General features: G+C 40.8%; 1 protein-coding gene across 3 annotated transcripts in view; it reads left to right on the top strand.

Moving 5' to 3' along the window:
* srgap3 (SLIT-ROBO Rho GTPase activating protein 3) overlaps positions 1-21,940 on the top strand; it is a 79,373-nt gene that overhangs the window by 5,821 nt on the left and 51,612 nt on the right. For all 3 annotated transcript variants that reach the window (XM_061785400.1, XM_061785399.1, XM_061785401.1), the window contains exon 2: positions 17,388-17,583. In XM_061785400.1, coding sequence (XP_061641384.1) covers positions 17,388-17,583 — 196 coding nt within the window. The remainder of the gene's footprint in view (positions 1-17,387; positions 17,584-21,940) is intronic.

Raw genomic sequence — 21,940 nt, 5'->3', positions numbered from 1 at the left:
TGATCTCGAAAATAAAATTTTCTTCTTACACTTACAGTGTAGTCTGTAAACAAACTAAGTGTAGGTCAGCATTGGCTAGCATACGGTCGATTAAAAAACCAAACAAAAAAATGTCTACACACCGCTGTTCAAATTCCAGGTTTTTGTGATGTAAAAAAAAAAGAAAGATAAATAATTCAAAACGTTTTTTTTTCACAATTTTCACTACCACAAAATGTCCCACACATGTCGGAAAATGTTTGATGAAACCAAAGCTGAATCTTTTGGTTGTGATGCCAAAAGGTGTTTGGTGAAAACACAACACTGCTAACCACCAAAAGAATATCATACCTATATACCTACAGTGACGTTACGTATGGTGGCAGCCTCATCCTTTGGGATCTTTCTTCAGCTGGGACTGAGGCCTGACACAAGGTGAAGGCAAATATGGAGCACAAAATCTTCAGGCTTCTGCTAGAAAGCAAAAATATATCTGAACCTTTATATAGGGTTAATCAGAGAAATTTAAATGGTGGCAATTGTATGTTGATTCCTATTTAAAATGAATTTAAATATGACCGATTAACTGTGAACACAGCCAAACTATTGATGATGTACTTTCCTAAAGCTGTTGATATTTCATTTCATTTAAATATCATTATTTTTTTTCTTCCTATTGTCAAAAAAAGAGCATTTTTTTCTTTTGCATTTTGTTCCTTTTGTACCACCAAAACTGTGTTTTTTTGGGCGTACTGTTACACTCTTAACAATTACATTTTTGTGGCTCCCTTCAGGCAACTACAGTATAACTACGATTTGGTAGTTATAGTTTTGATTTCTGTTGTAATTAACTCTTCAGTATCAACATTAGGGCTGGGCATTTGACTACTTCCTTGATCGACTAACGGGAAATTGAATTAGTCAATTAATTCTTATTTTTAAAAGTAATTTGGGAAGAGAAATTATGAAAGCCACACGGTGAGCCTAGTGGCTGGCACTTGGCTTGTGTCGGTTTTCTCGGGTACTCTGTCTTCCTCCCACATTCCAAAATATACATATTAGGTTCGTCGAAGACTCTAAATTGTCCATAGGTGTGAAGGAGAGTTTGAATGGTTGTCTACCCTGCCTTCACCCAAAGTCAGTTAATTGATTAGGTCAGTCCATAGCCAACCCGAGGCCGGTAAATTAGCACTGCTCCACCAATGTGATGTCGTGCAACAATGCTATTCATTTTGAATTTGCAACACAAGATAGTTCATATCAGGACGAAACTGCAACACTTTTTAAGTCCATGTCCACAATATGGATGGTTTTTCTGCTAAGTGGTTATTTGTGCACATCTTTATGCTTGACTGTGGTTTTACTTGACAGTCAGCAGGTTTATTTATTCTGCTGGCCTTGTTTCTTGTATCCACCTCTGAAATGGATCGCTCATTTGTTTTGTTAGAGTGGAGTTGAATTTGGCTCCAGTCAGGTTTCCTGGCACGCTATACCTCTGGGAATAGTGTCTGTCTTCTTTTATTTGTTTATTTATAAAAATCATTTTAATCAATTTCAAAACTACATTAGAATGTAAGTTGTTTTGCATGTTTCCGTCAAGGAGTCAGACAGCTTCTGATGAAAGAAAGCTCACAGATGCTTTTGCACGCACGTACACATGAGAGGTGTTACTGACAGGGACGCATGTTTTGACACTTTTACAGTTCTGTTTGACTTCCTCGCCTCAAACTGCTCCGTCTCCACAGAAGGCTGAGAAATCATTTGGTGTCACTTTTTAGGAATCCTTCAATTGTTAAAGCGAAATCATTATTGAGCGAGTCGTGACATTATTCGTATACACTTTTTTTATCACCTCAATTTGCAGGTCATGGAGAAACACCATTCTGACCTATCATTGCCTTTCAATGGTTTACGGGGAAATTAACCTTGCACTTGCACTGATGTTGAGCTAAGGCTATAATGAGTCACTCTGCTCAGATAAATAGTGAAAACTTAGGGTTCACTGTGTTAACAAAGCACTGCAAGTTAGTATGGGCAGCCTGTGATCACTTTGCAGATGACACGCAGAGATGTCACCTCAAGTTTGTTAGTGTTACTGCTCTACTGATCTATGGTTTGTCAATGGGCGGAGGGTGGTGAAGACATTCTAGTACTGACTTAGTGGCTCCACAAAACCATTTACCAACCATGTAGACACAATAGTCCTGCGTTGGACCAGCTTGGCTCTTCTGTGGTAGAAAAAATCTTGGGCTTCACAGAGTGTTGGTTAGCCTTCTTGGCAATTAAATTGGTAGCACAAGTGGCCATGTCAGGCTATCCATCCATCCATTTTCTGAGCCGCTTCTCCTCACTAGGGTCGCGGGCGTGCTGGAGCCTATCCCAGCTGTCATCGGGCAGGAGGCGGGGTACACCCTGAACTGGTTGCCAGCCAATCGCAGGGCACATGGGAACAAACAACCATTCGCACTCACAGTCATGCCTACGGGCAATTTAGAGTCTCCAATTCATGCATGTTTTGGGGATGTGGGAGGAAACCGGAGTACCCGGCGAAAACCCACGCAGGCACGGGGAGAACATGCAAACTCCACACAGGCGGGGCCGGGGATTGAACCCGGGTCCTCAGAACTGTGAGGCTGACGCTCTAACCAGTCGGCCACCGTGCTGCCGCCATGTCAGGCTAAGATATCTTAATATCCTTACTGTTTGTCATGTTGGAGAACTTTGAAGAGACCGTTTGTCTAATCGCATAGATCTCCAAAACAGTGTTTCCATGTGTTTCTCACATAGATCTCCAAAACGGTGTTTCCCTGTCAAGGAAATCACACACGCTCTGCTTGTTTCAAAAAAACTTATATACAGGCAACACTGCCAAACATGTTTGAACTGGACAATCGCGAAAAAACTGCAGTCGGCGACTCACACTTGGACACCTGGAGATTGACCCTTGCACACAAACAAACTCGCTGCTATGTTATCAGGAAACAATGTTTTGAGGCACCACATACTGTATATTATTCAACCACAAACAACATGGCACGATTGTCTAGGGAGAAGCGGATTTTCCTGGCAACTGTAGGTCTATTCATTGGCTGCACTCATGCATTTCAGCGACAGAGACTCTCCAGGTTTTGCTTTTTAGCTACAGGTTAGATATATAAATATAGTTAAACATTAGGGATGTAACAATATTCACAATATCGCAAAATTAAAAGTGCCCCAATTTCGTCGTAGTCTTGTCTCTGTATAAAATAATGAGCCGTTGTGTTTAAAGTTTAGTTTCGGGCCGGCTATACGCAGACACACCGCTTTGCCAAGCTGCTACAGCCAGACTACAGGGCTCCACTTCCTCATTAAGAGTATAAACGCACCCGATTGGAAGCGTAACCCATGTGACCATGTGGGTACGTCACAAAAAAATACACTGATAGTCTGACTGGCTCACATGACAAAAAGGCTGCGTTGGGAGGGATGCAGAAACAACTCGGTGCCCCTTGTTATTCGCGCCGGCCTCCGTCCGAGCAAATGCTGACCCATGGACCGGCATCAGCTGCTAGTGGACCTCCACTCCACAAAGCCGCATCCCATCCGGTGGCGGCCGGCATCTTGAAGGCCCACGAGCTGGCCTTCCGCGGGCCGCCACCACCGCTCCCTTTCAAAGAGATGATCCGCTGAATTACTATATTTAAGCATATTGTAACAGCAACACTCTTTAGTGGTATACTAGTGTTTATCTCAAGTCGAAAGTCGTGGGTGAAAGAACATTACAAAGAGAGAGAATAACGATTCTGACTCCCAATATATTATTGCTGCAGCAATAATACTGTTTTTGAGGTAGAGGAAATTAATGTAAACATTGGATGGACAGGGATAGAAGTGCATGGTAATATATGATTTGAGGCTGCCTTTTTCACAAAAACCTGTGGGAAAACGGACAGAAACTACTAAAACCAATTGAGAAGGACTCGGCAAGAGTCAAGAATAAGAAGAGCAAGAAAAAGCAAGGTTTTTTGGTTCTTCTGCTTTCTCCTCTTTGCCCCACCTGTACTGTGAACCTTCCTGCAATACAGTGAGTCTTCTTGCAATACAGAGTGAGCTTTCCCATGACATCCCAATAATTATCGTACCGTGAGATTAATACCGTGATGAAACCGAATAGTGAGATATACAGTGGAAACGGAAAGATTTCAGACCCCCTAAAATTTTTCACTTTGTTATATTGCAGCCATTTGTTAAAATCATTTGTTCATTTTTTTTCCTCATTAATGTACACACAGCACCCCATATTGACAGAATAAAAACGTAATTGTTGTAATTTTTGCTGATTTATTAAAAAAGAAAAACTGAAATATTACACATCCATAAATATTCAGACCCTTTGCTGTGACACTCATATATTTAACTCGGGTGCTGTCCATTTCTTCTGATCATCCTTAAAATGGTTCGACACTTTCAATGGAGTCCAGCTGTGTTTGATTATACTGATTGGACTTGATTAGGAAAGCCACACACCTGTCTGTATAAGACCTTGCAGCTCACAGTGCATGCCAGAGCAAATGAGAATCATGAGGTCAAACGAACTGCCTGAAGCGCTCAGAGACAGAATTGTGGCAAGGCACAGATCTGGCCAAGGCTACCAAAACATTTCTGTTGCACTTAAGTTTCCTAATAGCACAGTGGCCTCCATAATCCTGAACAATTGGGGGAGAAGAGCCTTGGTGAGAGAGGTAAAGAAGAACCCAAAGATCACTGTGGCTGAGCTCCAGAGATGCAGTCGGAAGATGGGAGAAAGTTCTAGAACGTCAATCATCGCTGCAGCCCTCCACCAGTCGGGGTTTTATGGCAGAGTGGTTCGACGGAAGCCTCTCCTCAGTGCAAGACACATGAAAGCCCGCATGGAGTTTGCTAAAAAACACCTGAGGGACTCAAAGATGGTGAGAAATAAGATTTTTTCATCTGATGAGACCAAGATAGAAATTGTTGGTCTTAATTCTATGTGGCATGTGTAGAGAAAACCAGGCACTGCTCATCACCTGTCCAATACGGTCCCAAAAGTGAAGCATGGTGGCGGCAGCATCATGCTGTGGATGTGTTTTTGCAGGGACAGGGAGACTGGTTGCAATCGAAGAAAAGAGGAATGCGGCCAAGTACAGGGATATCCTGGACAAAAACCTTCTCCAGAGTGCTCAGAAAATCAGACTGGGCTGAAGGTTCACCTTCAAAAACGACAATGACCCTAAGCACACAGATAAAATATTGAAGGAGTGGCTTCAGAACAACTCAGTGACTGTTGTTGAATGGCCCAGCCACAGCCCTGACTTAAACCCAATTGAGCATCTCTGGAAAGACCTGAAAATGGCTGCCCACCAACGTTCACCATCCAACCTGACAAAACTGGAGAGGATCTGCAAGGAGGAATGGCAGATGATCCCCAAATCCAGGTGTGAAAAACTGGCTGTATTAGCTCAAAAGGGGGCTTCTACTAAAACTGAGCAAAGGGTCTGAATACTTATGGCTGAGTGATATATATATATATATATATATATATATATATAAATATGGTATGTACTGGTACGGCTTGGTGGTGGCTGGCTGGATCTAGCCTGGTACCTGCAAACATAATTTTTGTTGTAAAAGATCATGTTTTGATTGGCCGTTATATCTGCGACGTTGCAACACTTTCCACGAGTGATTTGAATCATAAATCTAGTTGCAGATTGTCGATCACTCATGAAACCTAGATGAAGAACACCGCACACTGCGGGACAGTTCGGTCAGGTCGTTCAGTGTGCGGCGGGTCTGTGATGGAGGCAGCTGCCACCATTCAACTGGATGTTTGTCCAACACATAATCAGCCTTTTCATTTAACGGCAAAGATTAGCTGTTCACACAGACTCAATCATCTTTGGGTTTGTGTGCCGGCATTCATAAAGTTGACAGAAGTCAACTTAAACAGAAGTGGTTTCAATCGTTTTCCTTTTTTTGGGTGCCAGTTGGTGCACATTCATTCAGTTGAGCTAATTCATGGAACACTGTCCGAACAAGCATTTTCTTCCTCCAACAACATGACTATTGTGGCACCAGTTTCAGCACACCAAAAGAGTCAAACTAATTTGTACAACCACAAGTCTTGTCAAATCATCTTAGTTTCTCAAACAACCAACTAGTCAACCACTACATTATGTCTGATTATGCAAATGAAAATTGAATTGTTTTGTGACATATTAAAAAACATGTCCTATTAAAGATGGATTTTAATTTATTCTTGTAGGCCACAGTCTTACAAAAACTATTTTAAATGAGTTCTAATAACAATTCTAATAACAAGTGTATATGACTTTAAAACCTCAGAGCTGCCAACCTATAAAAATTCACTTCCTGAACAATTTGTCCAAATTTGCCTGAATTTACAATATTTTCAAAATGTTGTTAAGAACATCATCGTTAATAAATTATGGCTTCAATATTTGTCATTTTAATGTTTTTATTACATCAACCTTGTAATGGTGGACACAGTTGCAGCCTGAGTCAAAGTATCAGCATATGAGATTTCAACATTCCAAAAACTTCTGTCTATGGATTAATTCAGCTTTTCAATCCTGGTAACAAGAAACTAAATCAAGTCTATTAAAGCAGATTAATCAGATCTCAAACGTAAAAATTAAAACTCACCAATCTATTTTGCAAACAAACAACATTGCTGATAGACTGAATTGTATAGTTTAAGTATGGACAATAGTTTTGGTTTCGATTTTGTGCAATGTACTTGTACACATACAAGCGTACATGTAAGAAGAAGTAATGTAATTACATCTTCCCTTGCTTGCTATTTATATTACATATATTTCCAATATCTATAATCGCTGCTTAAATGATAAAAATTCCCCCCATTGTAGTTCTAATAAAGGTTATTTAAACGTATATTACAAATATTTATTAATAATAATAATATACTTTTAACCTCCTTCAGAAGTGACGTGTGCAGTGCAATTATTTTATATTTATATCTCTTTCTCTAAACACGTATTAATTGGCCTGTTATTTTGTTGCTCAAAGTTCCAGCCAGACCTATGTGACAAGTGTATTGTTTCACCAAATTACTTACTTCGATCTTTTGTGACTACATGACACTTTAGTTTAGCAATTAGCATGGCTTTGACATCGTCTTTGCCTATCCACTCCTCACCCTCCCTTAGTGACACTATTGAAAGAAGCATGGTAAGAAGTGTAGCTTATTCGCTACCATGGAGGTGATGATCAGTGACTTACAATGCATTGACATAGGACTCAAAGAGAACCTTGGCATCCGCGGCTGATGGGGGCGTCATATAGCGTGCACCTAGCAGCGGTTCAATGTGGACGTGCCGGTAATGTCAGATGTTGGATTATTTTTTTTTCTTCCCAATATCCGGACAATACGTGTCACGGCTGTAACAAGTCAACATTCAGTGACTTCCGTAACAAAATACGGATGTTCCATAACGTTTGGCAGCTCTGGTACTTATACCGGGTATGGTGGAACTACTCAACTGCAGAGAGTCCAATGTATTAATTAGGGATAAGGTTTTTGCCAAATGGTGTCCTTTTTTGTAAGTACAATTGATAGTAATCTTAAATAATATTTAAAATGACAGGCATCTTGTTTATCTACTGTCGAGTAAACGGCCTACCCAGCGATTAATTGGGGTATGTCATGTATTAGAGTGGAGGCCACTATTTGAGGCAATTTGATAGTTTTCTCCTATTGGCCAAAGAACTGAAAAGCTTGTATTTAACATGGTGGTTGGAGTCAATGCACTTAATGAACTATGAACCTCCAGAGGGAAACACACGATTGTCGTTGTTTAAAGTTAAATCGAAAAAAAAAAAATTACGAAAAACTACTTAGGAGATGGTAGATATATGAAACAGGGACACTGTACAGAAATAACACTCCAATGACTTTGACAGTCTCTTCATAATTAGTGAAGTTCAGTCACTTCAGTCAGGTTTGGGACCTGTGAGACTGACGTTATTATGAAGTGTGGGCCTCCACGTCAGTACTCTACGGATAGTTAAAATAGTGCAGCTATTTGCAGCTCACAAATGTCATTTATCCACCTCTCATGGTGGAAATAGAACAACATTTGGCACAGACTTATTAAAAGCACGGGACTGTGGCATGTTCACATATTTGTGTTAAATGTCTATTCAGGACATTCAAAGACTATCAAAGATTTTTTTTCTGCAATTAAAGCTTATTCATCATGAAGATAAATGAACTATCTGTTGAATTATATGTTAGTGACACTACTATACACATGACTACAATTGCAAACAAATGTACACTGAAAACTAAGGAACCCTGATCGAAGGACGCTATAGAGTCATAATGTAAAAACCACAAATTTTTTGGGGACCAGTATTCCAATTTTGTAGGACGTCTTACAGAAAAATTAAGCTATACACAATGTACCAGTCCTCATCAGACTGATTCTTCATTGGGAAATTCAATTTCAAATTCAATGACTGTTGACTGTTTCATGGTGCTCCGCTGCCTTGCTTCTCAGTAGTAGTCAGGACGCAGCCTAGCATTTCTCCAACAACTATGGTAGTTGCAGTTTCCTTTGCCCGCAGCAGCAAGTCGAACTGTGACCCGCCAGTGCATGAAATGCAATGCTCACACCCTTTCAGCAATTCACTCCAGAACAATTGTGACTTTTGTCTTAACACACTCCACAAAGAGGGCGGACATGCAGCCAATACGCTTTGCTTGTTTGGGCATGAAATTTATGGCATGATATTATGATAGCATCCATTGATGAAAAAAACCTCCACCAATTTCAGTCTATTATTCTTGTGTCTTAGAACATTATACATAATACATCAAAGTACAAGTAGTTATTCAAAGGTCAAGCACAATTCTTTCCAGGATGCTGCTCAACCTCTGTTTTGTTCATCCATCCATCCATCCATCCATCCATTTTCTGAGCCACTTCTCCTCACTAGGGTCGTGGGCGTGCTGGAGCCTATCCCAGCTATCATCGGGCAGGAGGCGGGGTGGGCTGTATTGGAAAATGGCAAACCATCTTATGAGTGCATTACTGTCCATCCACTGCAAGAAAACCAATGTGAATAGATGATGGATGGACATTGTTTGTTGCCGCCATCTACCAGTGGGGGTCTGAAGTGGACTCGTATCTCAGGTTTGACTCTTATCCCAAGAGAAAAAAATTGGTCAAGTGACGCTACGTATCTAGAAAAACCCGGAAGTCCAGGCACCACTGTAGTATCAAGCAAGGATTAGGGTTCAAAACTTGGGTTTCAAAATAGAGATTCAAAGTTGGGTTTCAAAACAGGGTTTCTTGCCAAGGTTTGAGTTTCAAGTCTGGGTTTCTATCCTATGTTAGGGTTTGAAGTTAGGTTTTCAAAGCATAGTTTCAAATCAGTGTTATAGTTTTAAAATAGGGTTTCAAGGCCAGAGTTAGGGTTTCTGGTGGAAACCCTAAAAGTGGTGGCTTCCATTCTTCAAATCCTTCCTGCTTTCCTTCTTTTGTTTTATTTATTCTTATAGATTATATAATATTTAAAAAGTTTATACCTAGTTTTGGCCAACCCTCTTTATTATTCTTTTATTGTCAACTTTCCTGCTTTCGCCAGATTCGACATCTTACCTGATGACTGCTTAATCTTTTCTTTAAGGCGTATTTCCCCCGAAAATGTTTGGTTCCTTTCTAAATCGAGGGTGCACTGTGTTTGCTGTGGTAGTATAGTAACTTACTGCTAACTACTGTAACATTAACAGCAAATTAACTTATAAATGCAGTTATTTTATGCAGATTGTGTCCATAATAAGGCTACGTAAAATGGCTCCAGTATGTTAAAAAACAACAACAACAACCTTTGTTGTGTATTCATTAAAGTAATACCCCAGCATCCATCAGCCTCTGGTTGTGTATCTGTAGTCAAATGCTGCACACACCCCATAAGAGTTTGACAGGTCAAAACAAGTCTACACAAATGAATTCCATCGTCTTGACTTGACGTCTCTAGGGTAGCTGTGTGCTGTTTTTGTTTGAAAATTTTTTTTTTTAATTTTTATTTTTTTTTTCATGCACTTCTGCCAGGAATAATATACTGTACTTACCTTGGCAGCAGTAGGCAACCTGGCTGGTCACTGAATGGATCACAAAGTGGCGAAAGGAATTTTTAGATACAGTCATGTTAGTTTACTCTCTAGGTCGTTCCTAGTCAGGTTGCATTTGTCCTTGAATGGGACATTTTATGGACAATTGATTGGATTGCAACAAATGAAGTACCAGGAGTCATAGAAATCATTTTAGTGAAACTGTCAAATGTCAGACCACAATGAAAAATATGCGGCACAGTTTAAATTCCACTAAATAATAACGATTGTAGTTTTCTTTATTTATATTTTTTCTTTATTTCAAATTTTTTGAATGAGAGGAGCAGATCTTTACAGTTGGTGATGAGGACTTGAAATGGCCTGTTAATGAAGTACTTCCTAATTATAGTAGGTAATTGGCAATTAGGTACTGTAATCAAGTTGCTTCACCTGTTTTACACAGCCTCTTCAAAGTAACTAGATGCTTAACATGTTGCTCTGTGAAGAATTCACCTAATTCAAATTCAGCTGTCAATTTCCCAGAGCTTATTCTAAATCTATATCAATATTTCATTTTCTTATGCTTTAATTTGATGTTCAGGGAGAAGTAGTTCCTTTTGCATCCGCTGCTGATGCAGTTTTAGTTACCATATAGGCGTCATTTACACATTTCTACTCCCTTTTCCATCACATGCTCGCATGTGACTTTTCATCCGATGCTGCCACCTTTCCCTATAAGACACACTCGATCTCTTCTCCAATAAGATCCTCCCGAGGGGACTGGTGCACACCCATGTTGCCATGGAAACATGTTGCCTGGCTCCACAGAGCTGCATCCTGGATACAGCGGTGACGGACAGCTTCAGGTCCTGTTCCGGGTTGTGGCTCGCGCTCGGGTTTCCCTGAAGCATCGGGCTCCTATAACGTGCTAACATCCTGACGTTTCCGACGATAAAAGTGGCAGAGAAAAAATCAATGTGAGACAGGCCGAGTAGAAATTGAGGCGGATATTTCCCTGCTTGCATCACCAAGCAGAACAATTTCAGGCTGGATTGGTTATTGTTAATAGTGGCAAAACTGACATCTTTTTTTAAGTTAACATTTTGATCAAACATCAGCTGATGAGGAATGGCCACAGACTAGCATCTGACATGGTGCTCACCTCTTGTCGCCCATTGATTTGCTCTCGGCTCATCTTATCTTTGAGAGCACGTGCTGCAGGCCTCCCAGCTAATGATGGGAGCAGACGAGATGGAGTGACATCAATGCGCCCGCCTTTGTGAATCCGACATATCCTTTGTCATCGCAGGATTAAAAACACACCAGAGAAGTGGAGGATTAGTTCAAAGATTTATATTGTCAGACATGTTAGAAGAAGCACAGAAAGTGAATTAAAGGTCTGGATAAAGGTTGCTTTTGCATATGTGTCTTACTTTTCATGTGAATTTAGCTCTGCAGGGTAGAGCTCAGATACTGCAAAACTGAGTTGGGGATTAAGTTTGTGAATTTGGCTCAGAGTTGCTTGTCTCTCATGTGTACGTGTCTCTTTACATTATGGGCATTTTTGAAGTCTTTCTGCCAAATCATTTCGTCGGTTTTTATACACGTACAGTGGAACCTTTTCAGGTTAAACCCATCTGCCTGCATTTAAAAACAAGTCTCATATGAAATAATGGAAATGTAAGGATTTAATTGGAGGTGAAATTTTCACCTTCATAAACTGAACAGGTAAAGTTTTAATTAAATGTATTTTCACATTCTTAACGCCTCTGTAAAGCATAAAAACAACAATACACTCTACTTTTCTAACATTTTCTTCTCTTCACACCCTGCGTTAAGACTGGTGTTGCAAGAAAAAGAAAATCCACCAAAAAGGAAAATGCATTATCAGTGTAAACGTTTGACATGTCACGTGACATCACCTTTGACCTTTGTCCAGCTGTTTGAATGTGTTTCTCGCTGCACTGAGGTCTCGTATGATGTCATCCATGACGGACATGCATGATTTGACATCAGAGGAATATTTTTTCCAAAATATTTGGTTGAATTGATTGATTGATTGATTGATTTCTGCCTGGTAACATGTTAAACACAAAACTGGTTATTTAGATCATCCTCAAACTAGGGATTGAACAAACTAGTCGATGTGTCGACTTTACAACTTAGCAATGACGGTGAGAGCTGGAAGTCGACTAATAGCCAGTCACCTATTTTGACATTAACAACACAGACGTTTCGCAGAAAGCAACAAGTGGTGGGTCCAAGTGTCATACTAGAAGCGGTGCCTTAAATGTGTGGAAATATACGAGTAAAAATGAGAGCGGGAGCAAGTTCACTTGCCAAATATGCCAGTCAATCCTCAAAAATGATAAAAGCACAAGTCTGTAGGCCATCTAAAAGGCACCTGCTAACGGTAGCTGACGAACAGCCTAAAACCTCGCTTCGGCTGTTGGATTCACCAAACGCCCTCCTGTAACTGAGAAAGGGAAGACTATACCCACTACACTAAAATGTGTTAGAGTTCCACAAGTACTGAGTATCTGCGAGAAGGTGAAGGTGTCTGAGCGTGACTGGATGAGCGAGTCGCAGGGTGGCGGCCAGTGCTATTGAGGATTGCGGGTCGCGTGATCTTGTGTTTGGAGGCCCAAGGCAAACTGTAGCGCTGACAGGTAGTTGTCAAATGAAAAAAATGAACTCAATTCACAGCAATTAATTCAAGTGTTGAATTGACTCATCAGTGATTAAAATACAGATAACTATTTGGAGAGCAGTACTTGTGTTTTGTTTTGCTTAGTATGAAACATTATTGAATTATGCTGCGCTATATCGATTAATCATCAAAGCTCTGTGTTGTGATATTGTTCTTGACGTTTGATAGTATCTCATTGTGACTTACCCTGCAATAAAAAGCTTTCACTTCATTGCCACTGAACTGATTTCTTTGATTTTATGGTGATAAGCAGATCAGTTGAGCATTTTATCATTCCCTCTGACATCCGAGGGAGAAAAGCAAAACAATTCAAAATCAAAGTGAAAGTTTGAGTTTATATACTCAAACGGAATACTGCATTTGGTCAAAAGGCCACCACACAGTGATGCAGCTGCTAAAAAAGGATTCTTGTCCTCAAGGATCAAAGGTCATGGAGTTGAAACATCCTGCCTTTGTTTCCAGAGGTCTTCCTGTACTGTGAGGAGACGAGTGTCTACCGTTGTCTCACTTCCTGCCTAGAAACGCTGTCAAGGAAACAATGTTGTGGAGCAGGTGTTCAATGGAGGGGGCAGGTCACTTTCAATGATGATGTACTACTACCTTAAGGGCTGGAAGTTAGTCACTGGCATTAATATATACTAAGTGCTCTCTTAATGTACCACAATGAGCTCTTAGTAATGAGTAATTCAGAGCGGCATTAATACACCTGACATTGAACTGATGAGACCTTTTCAAAGAGTTTGTAAACACACGGTTACATATACACGGTGCAAAGGAGTACATGTATGCAAGAGTGGACTGGCCCCAATTTAGGTACAATGCACAGTCTTCACGAGACATTGAATTCTGCCTTTGATTGATACAGGTGTTGGGCATGGACAACTGCACTGCATCCTGCTGAGGGGTGTCTATAGCGCAGTTTTAAAGTTCTCTATCAAATCTATTTGATCATTTTTGAGACGGCTCTTGTATGGACTCAATAGGATCTGATACCATACTGCATTTACAGGTGTACCTCATGTTGTGAAGTGAAGCCTGGTAAATAACATACCAACCAACCAACCAACCAAGTGGGAAAAGTACAATAAGATAAGATGCACCATATAGGCAAACATTCTAGTTTTTTACTATTAACCACAACGTAGTTCAGCCAACTTTCAACTTCACCAGTCTCATTCTTTTCTCCATCATTCCTCCCTCCCCCCTTTTCCCACCAAACAGATAGCAGATGGCTCCATCTCTAAACAGAAACACAGCACACTGCAGGTCTGCCAGATGACAGGCAGCCTAATCAACAATTTAAAATTTTTGATGTTTGCACAAATTCAATGAGTTCTCCTTTGAATAAGCTCATCTGCTCATTTAGAGTAAACTGCCTAAAATATTAATTCATGAATTAGCAAGTTGGATTGATTTATTTTCCCAGAGAAACTCAGGATACATTTTAAAAGAGTTACAGTATCTCCATCTATAGTGAATGAATGTATACCCTTACTATGTTATTGAAACAAACGCGTAAATAGACACCACATAGCAGACTCTCCTTCCCCTTTCAGTGGGCGCACAATTAATAAATAGTGCACCATTTTGGTATCGTCTTCACTTTAACTACTGACATTCATTCACGTCATTATTCGAAACCACACTTTAGGGACAACTAGCGAGCATTCGTCACTTTGTGAAAACCACAGCCAATGAAGCCCTCAAAGATCTGGAAATCATTCTCCACAGTGGCTCAGGATTTCTAACACACTTTTCGTGTGGGTGACCTATTTTTCCAACCTCGTGTCGAATGTAACGCTGCAGCTGGTAGTTCAGAGTTCCCTTTTTGTTGTGGCCCATTTTCAGCGTCTTCCCCTTCACTCACCCACACCACTGACACATTTTCCCTTTCGCCTGGCCTGCTGTGATTTGCGTTTTTAGGGAAATAAAATACAAATGCGGGGAATGGAGCACTTGTGGGAATAGGAGGCATTCCTGGGAAGCTGTGAAGTTGCATCTTTGCGCTCGCTCATGCACGAGTCGCACACGTTTTAAAAGCCCTGCAAAGCTGTGAAGGCAAAGGGAGGCCCCCTGCATTAAAGGGAGTGCTGGGGCTGTGGTTAACCACATGGTTGGAGCCGGCTGTTCTGAGCCGAACATCACAGGCAGAGAGGGGAAGGCACCTCTGCATAACATCATTGCTGCACTTCAAATGACAAGCTTCCTCCAAGCCTTTATCCGCAAGGAGGGCTTGGTTGACCAAAATGACACCCTCAGCAGCGTGGAAACGTCGCCTGTGTCGCTGCTGCCGTGTCGCTCGGCAGTCAGCAAGAAAATGCAGGAGTGCATGGGCATCTTTTACAGTGGTGTGCAAATGTTTGAAGACACTTTTAGATGAGTAATTTTAGTAGTTTTACAAAGTGTCCCTAACGTCTCGACACAGGCAAAAACGCATGCGTTGAATTACATGCACAACAATTTAATGAAGTGGAATACACCCGTTTATCGTGAAAGATACGTTGCCGACCAACCAGAAATAGGTGAAAATCTTTCACATAGATTAATATTAAAAACATACACATTAACCTAAATGGTTAAACATCTTTAAACTTATTAAACACACTTAAAATTGTTTTGAAGTATTCGTTATTCTCAATCTTGTTCTCCAAGTAAGAGGCAAAGCTAGCCTGCTTAAAGCTGCTTCTTTGTAGTTAAAGTTAACTATAGTTAACATAAAACAAAAAATAATAAATCATTGGATATTTCAACACCAAAATGTTCGACCAAACTAGGGCTGTCACGATCAAATCTTTTGAGAATCGATTATCCTTTAGCTATTTCGTCAAGTACTCGAGTAATGACCTTCTCTGCCTCTTCTTCTTACTGTTAATTACGCTGCATCAGGAAACTGATGCTGAAGTGGCCATCCCATCATGAGTCTGATTGTGTCAGCCTTTTTTTCCTCCCACTGGACACAAATTGTGGCATAAATCACTGTTTGATTAATTCTGCCGAGCAACAAGTGGCTTTTAGTGAATCAGGTAGGCAAATTGCAGTCTGTGGTTTAGTACATTGCAGTTGAAAAAGCAAATCTGCATGTAGTATTTCATGTAATTTAAGATGTCGCAACAGGACTGGAAAAGACTTTATACCATTTCCTCTCTAACACGCAAGGTAGTACATCACAGCGAGTGTTAGATTGTGTGTCCCTTTTGATATTTTCTTTTCACTTGAATGTGACGTTTTGACAGAAACTACAGACGTGCTTCCTTATTTTCCATCCTCCATTTTGTTCACAGGAAAAGCTCTGAGAGTGCACAAGCATAGACATGCAGCAAAATCTCAGAAGTCTCATCTGGTTCTGCAATGAGAGCAAACATGATTTTATGTGATAGAAAAACACTGGCTGGTACCTTAATAAAGTTTACCCATTTGTACGGGAGGTTTTGGGCCCACTCTTCACATTTACTGTGGCTCATCTAACTTCCAGGCGGTACTTTTGTTCTGCAAAATGGACCTTTCTCCCTTTCTGGGAGTGATTGCAGCTGGTGACAGCACTACAAAGAGGGGTCAGGTTTCTCTGGTGGGTTCCCACTGGCATAAGGAGCTGCAGCCTGCTTGGCAGCATCAAGTTCCTCTTGAGGAGAAATTTTACTCTACCAGTAGTGGAGCACATACTCTTCTCATTACATCCCTGCTCACACGATGTTAAATAAGTACACTTTCTTTCATTATTTTCAATTATCCATGCAAATATATTTTATAACCTGTATTACTGCTTACAATTAGTGTTGCTCTACTAATGCAGTACATTATATGCAAACAATGTAATCTCTGCCCTCCTTAAAAGCAAATTTAAAGGACTATTTCATGCATTTATTGTCTCTTTATTGAACTGAATTGCTAGTAGCGGGGCCCGTGGGCATTTACATGCTCAGTTGCAAAGAGGAACAGGCATCTCTTGGGGGAGTCCATATTCATCCATCCATTTTCTATAGCGTTTATCCTCATTAGGGTCCTGGGTGAGCTGGAGCCTATCGCAGCTAACTTTAAACGAGAGGCGGGGTCTGCACTAGACTGGTCGCAGTCAGTCGCACAGAATAAATAAACAACTATTCGCACTCAGATTCACAGCTATGGACAATTTAGTGTCTTCCATGAACCATGTGTGATTGGCTGACAACGAGTCCACGCTGTAACCGCCCCTCCCTCAAAGTCGGCTTGAATAGGTCACCCGTGACCGTAAAGAGGACAAGCACTATAAAAAAAAAAAATCGATGGAAGGATGCATACTGTAACAATATACAACATAATACTGATTATAATAAATATTTTATTATATATTGTATTATATCACTGTTAAATACAATAGGGCTTCAGCAGTCACCTGAACCCGAAGTTCGAATAATGTAATGCTTCGACCTGTTTTATTAAATGCAGAAGTTGGTTGCTCATAACCCCTATTATCCAACAACAAATTTGTGGCTAGTGAAAACGCTGAGTGGCAAGTAACTCTGGGAAACCACTAGCCACACTGGCTGGTGAGCAAAAAAGTTCATGTCAAGCCCGGTACAGGATGCAAGTTGACTCTCTTTTTTTGTTTTTCTTGGACAGAAATCCGTAACCAGTTGGTGGAGCAGTTCAAGTGCTTGGAGCAACAGTCGGAATCTCGCATCCAGTTGCTGCAGGACCTCCAGGATTTTTTCCGTCGCAAGGCTGAGATTGAACTGGAATACTCCCGCAGTTTAGACAAACTCTCCGAGAGGTTTTCCTCCAAGATCCGTAGCTCCAGGGAACACCAACAGTTCAAGTAAGTCCGCCATGGGTTTTCGCTTCTGTCCTCGGTGGGTCTGTTTTTCCCCTAAACACAGCACTTATGGCTCTGCGTCTCTTTATTACAGTTCAGAAAACTAAATATGAAATCATTTTATGTAGTGGATTACCTATTATTATAATCAACATCAGGACACGGCTCATTAAAGAAGCTCGAGGTGGACAACACAAACAATGGACTCACCCTGCTTTAGTTCAGCACTTGACGTTATGCAGAAAAGCATTTCACTCAATGTATTAAATCACATTCTCCATCTAAATATGTAAAATTAATGCTCCACACCTTGTAATTTATCCATGATAACAGCTTACTTCCTACAAAAAGAGTACACTGATGATGGCAATGTGTCCTATGTCTTAATTATGTCAAATTCTGAGACTGGCATTAACATTACCGCTGTTGTGCACTATAGATAATTGTATCATAGTCGTCCAACTGCTGACCACAATAATCAATATATTGTTGAATTAATCCCTCTCATAGTGTCAGTCAAAACTGAGCGTTGTCTTTAATAAGGCAGAATGTTTTGATACATAGGAGGGTGTGCAGGTGGTCACAGAGTTTGTGGTTCAGTCAGTGCATATAGGCAAATCAGTTTTGTTGGACCACTTTTTTTCGTATGTACTCTATCACACCCATCCATTTTCTGAACTGCTTTTCCTCACTAGGGTCGCGGGCGTGCTGGAGCCTATCCCAGCTATCATCGGGCAGGAGGCGGGGTACACCCTGAACTGGTTGCCAACCAATCGCAGGGCACATACAAACAAACAACCATTCGCACTCACATTCACACCTACGGGCAATTTAGAGTTGTCAATTATATTATTTATATATATATATATATATATATATATATATATATATATATATATACATATACATACACACACACACACAACATACTATACTGAGTAAATACATTTAGTACAAATCCGAATGCAAATGTGGTTACATGATTCTTTGTATTTATTTTTTTCCTATCTGTTATTGTAAAATCTAAAAAGATCAAATCTGTTATTGTCAGGTTTTTGTGCTCTAATGAGAGTCATTGTCGTTAGATGCATTGCAATGAGCGTTTGGTCTTGCTGGCAAATCATATCACTTAGCATACCTTCAATCAGATTTCTCTGATGTAACACCTTATCAGGGGAATATTCTCATGGTGTCTGGAGATTGCTATGACATGAAATGTTAGGCTTTGTGATTTATTAACCACTAATGTAGTCCTCTTTCCATGTATTTTATTGCCATTTAAGCTCTGCAACAAGATCTCGATGCATGCACTTTGCATTTCTTGGTGTATTGCTGTTTCTAGGTTAAAGAATGATTGCATGTAACTGCATTGATCAACAAGGTCTCTGCAGAGGAATCTAAAAGGAAAGGAAGTTACTTGTTACTTGATCGTCCTGAAAATCCATGTGAAAGTGTTCTCGCAGGAAGCCCTAGCAACACATTGACACACGACTCACGCAGGGCATGAAATTAAGCTCTGCCGCTCCCAGAATCCAGCACCTCGGGGCCTGTCGGCGTGCTTCTCTCTGAAATCCGGAGCAGCAACCCAGCTGAGATCTGGCAACAGATCTCACCCTAAACCAGTGCCAACCTGTCATTCGACTCCACCTCAGATCATAGTGGGAGGAAATAAGGCAAAACTGCAACCTGAAAGTTGTCATATTTGCTAGTTTTAAGTGTGAACACCTCCATCAATGTCAGTGTGATGTTTGCTGAGAAAATAATTACTTTTGGTCTGCGTACCATCTGTCAGGCCTTTGTGTAATAAGGCTGTTGTGCGACAAAGAAACTGATAAATCCTCCAGTGGAGTGGTGCTCTTCATTACTCCCTGGTAGACAATATTAACTTAGGACAAGAAACTGACAGAGATCATGATTAAAATGTGATATATGGAGTACATATATACTCACTACCTTTTCAACAACAAAAACAATATAACAAGAACAACAACAAAATAAACATAATATCCATCCATCCATTTTCTGAGCCGCTTCTCCTCACTAGGGTCGCGGGCGTGCTGGAGCCTATCCCAGCTGTCATCGGGCAGGAGGCGGGGTACACCCTGAACTGGTTGCCAGCCAATCGCAGGGCAGATAGAAACAAACAACCATTCGCACTCACAGTCATGCCTATGGGCAATTTAGAGTCTCCAATTAATGCATGTTTTTTTTGGGATGTGGGAGGAAAGCGGAGTGCCTGGAGAAAACCCACGCAGGCACGGGGAGAACATGCAAACTCCACACAGGCGGGGACGGGGATTGAACCTCGCACCTCAGAACTGTGAGGCTGACGCTCTAACCAGTCGACCACCGTGCCGCTAAACATAATATATAAAACAATTTAAACATACAACAATTAAACCAGTAAAACTAAATGAAACATAAAACACTAAAACAGGTGTAAAGTCTCATGCTGAGTTCAAAGCTGTAAGTTGAAGGGTAAGCTGGGCCAAGACCATTTAGAGATTTAAAAACAAACAAAAGAATCTTAAAATAAATTCTAAAATCCACAGGCAACCAGTGGATGGAGGCCAGAATCAGTGTTATATGCTCCCTCTTACGTGCTCCAGTTAAGACGTCAGCAGCAGTATTTTGAGCCAACTGGAGATATTTAAGGCAGTACAGGCAGACTCCAAAGTAAAGAAATAGCGAGCAGCAATACTTAAATCAAGTGGAATCATGGGTATTATAATTATACGAAAAATAACACACTACATTGATTGATTTGAATAGTAACTGTAACAATGATGGGCTTACAGTTTACATATTATTGCTATGACATATTATCATGTCTGTCTGCCCCTCTGGATTTTCATCCATTCTGTGATGACCAAAGCAGCATTTTGAATGAATTCCACAAGCTAAATGTGTCAAAAAAGGGTTACTTTTTTAGATGTGTGCGGTGATAATGAGAGGATGACTAACCTGCTTTAAAGGACAAGTGGACTATTTTTAGCCAATTTTTTTTCTTGGCCGATTGGTTAGGGCGTCTGCCTCACAGTTCTGAGGACTGGGGTTCAATCCCTGGCACCGCCTTTGTGGAGTTTGCATGTTCTCCCCGTGCCTGCGTGGGTTTTCTCCGGGCACTCCGGTTTCCTCCCACATCCCCAAAACATGCATGGTAGGTTAATTGACAATTCTAAATTGCCTGTGGTGTGAATGTGAGTGCAAATGGTTGTTTGTTTGTATGTGCCCTGCGATTGGCTGGCAACCAGTTCAGGGTGTACCCCGCCTCCTGCCCGATGATAGCTGGGATAGGCTCCAGCACGCCTGTGAGGAGAAGCGGCTCAGAAAATGGATGGATGGATGGATGGATGGATGGATGGACATTCTTGGCACTCTTTTTGTCATAGAATCTGTGTGTGTGTGTGTGTGTGTGTGTGTGTGAAGCAGGGCAAGGATTTGATGAGATAATTGAATCCAGCTGTTTCAACAGGTTACATTCGGCATCTTTAGGATCTTCTCTCAGTTGACATAACTCTGCTGGTGCAACCAGACTGGCTTAACCTTTGCACTCTACATTGTGATCTCAGCCACAGAACGACGTGGCTATGGACATGACACAGAAAGAGAGGTTAATCCACAGAAACCTGCTCTTATAAGATTGCATTCTGACAATGTTCTTAGTAGATAACCATTTAGTGCTGTGTGAAACATGGGGCTGGACGATTAAATTAAATGTAATAGTGATTTTGATTTTGACTTCTCATGAGCATAAAAACGTTCTAATCGAAGAAAAACGATTAATGTGCCGCGGCGCGGGTTGTGTATGCAAGTTCCTGCGTTGTAAAATCACCTTGAATGCACCCTATGTTGCCTGTAGCAAGCATGTGTCGTTATTCTGCCCTCACTGAGTGTGCTTTAAGCTGTTTAATGACACCTCACTTGGCTTTAATGGCACCTCACATTTCGATTTGACTGTAATACTAAACGCAACAAAAAGAATTACACACATTTTAAGTTTAAATACAGGACGTCTCTCAAATCCTCCGCTCATACTCGTAGTTTTACGTTTTACTGCACCCATGAGCTGCAGTTCGAAGGTGGATACAGTTACAACTAGTGTGAGTGCGTGAAAACGCACAACTGGCACGCACACAGCGTCAATTGCAAAGTGAATTGCAAAACCGAAGAACCACGTTCCATAAGGGCGTATTGTCCTTTGCAGAACGTACCAAACAGTACTGTTTTACTGAGGACCGTAGCATCCCTACTTAAAATTGGCTAATTTCAGCAAGACAAGAAATAGGTTTAGTGTAATTTCTGATATAGATCATAGCCATCCCAGATAGTGGTTGTGAGCGGCATGGGGGATAACTTG

Source organism: Phyllopteryx taeniolatus, chromosome 9 (assembly GCF_024500385.1).
Source record: "Phyllopteryx taeniolatus isolate TA_2022b chromosome 9, UOR_Ptae_1.2, whole genome shotgun sequence".
NCBI classification, from domain to species: Eukaryota; Metazoa; Chordata; class Actinopteri; order Syngnathiformes; family Syngnathidae; genus Phyllopteryx; species Phyllopteryx taeniolatus.
Note: the sequence above shows the minus strand (reverse complement) of the source record. Positions and strands in the feature narration are given on the sequence as shown.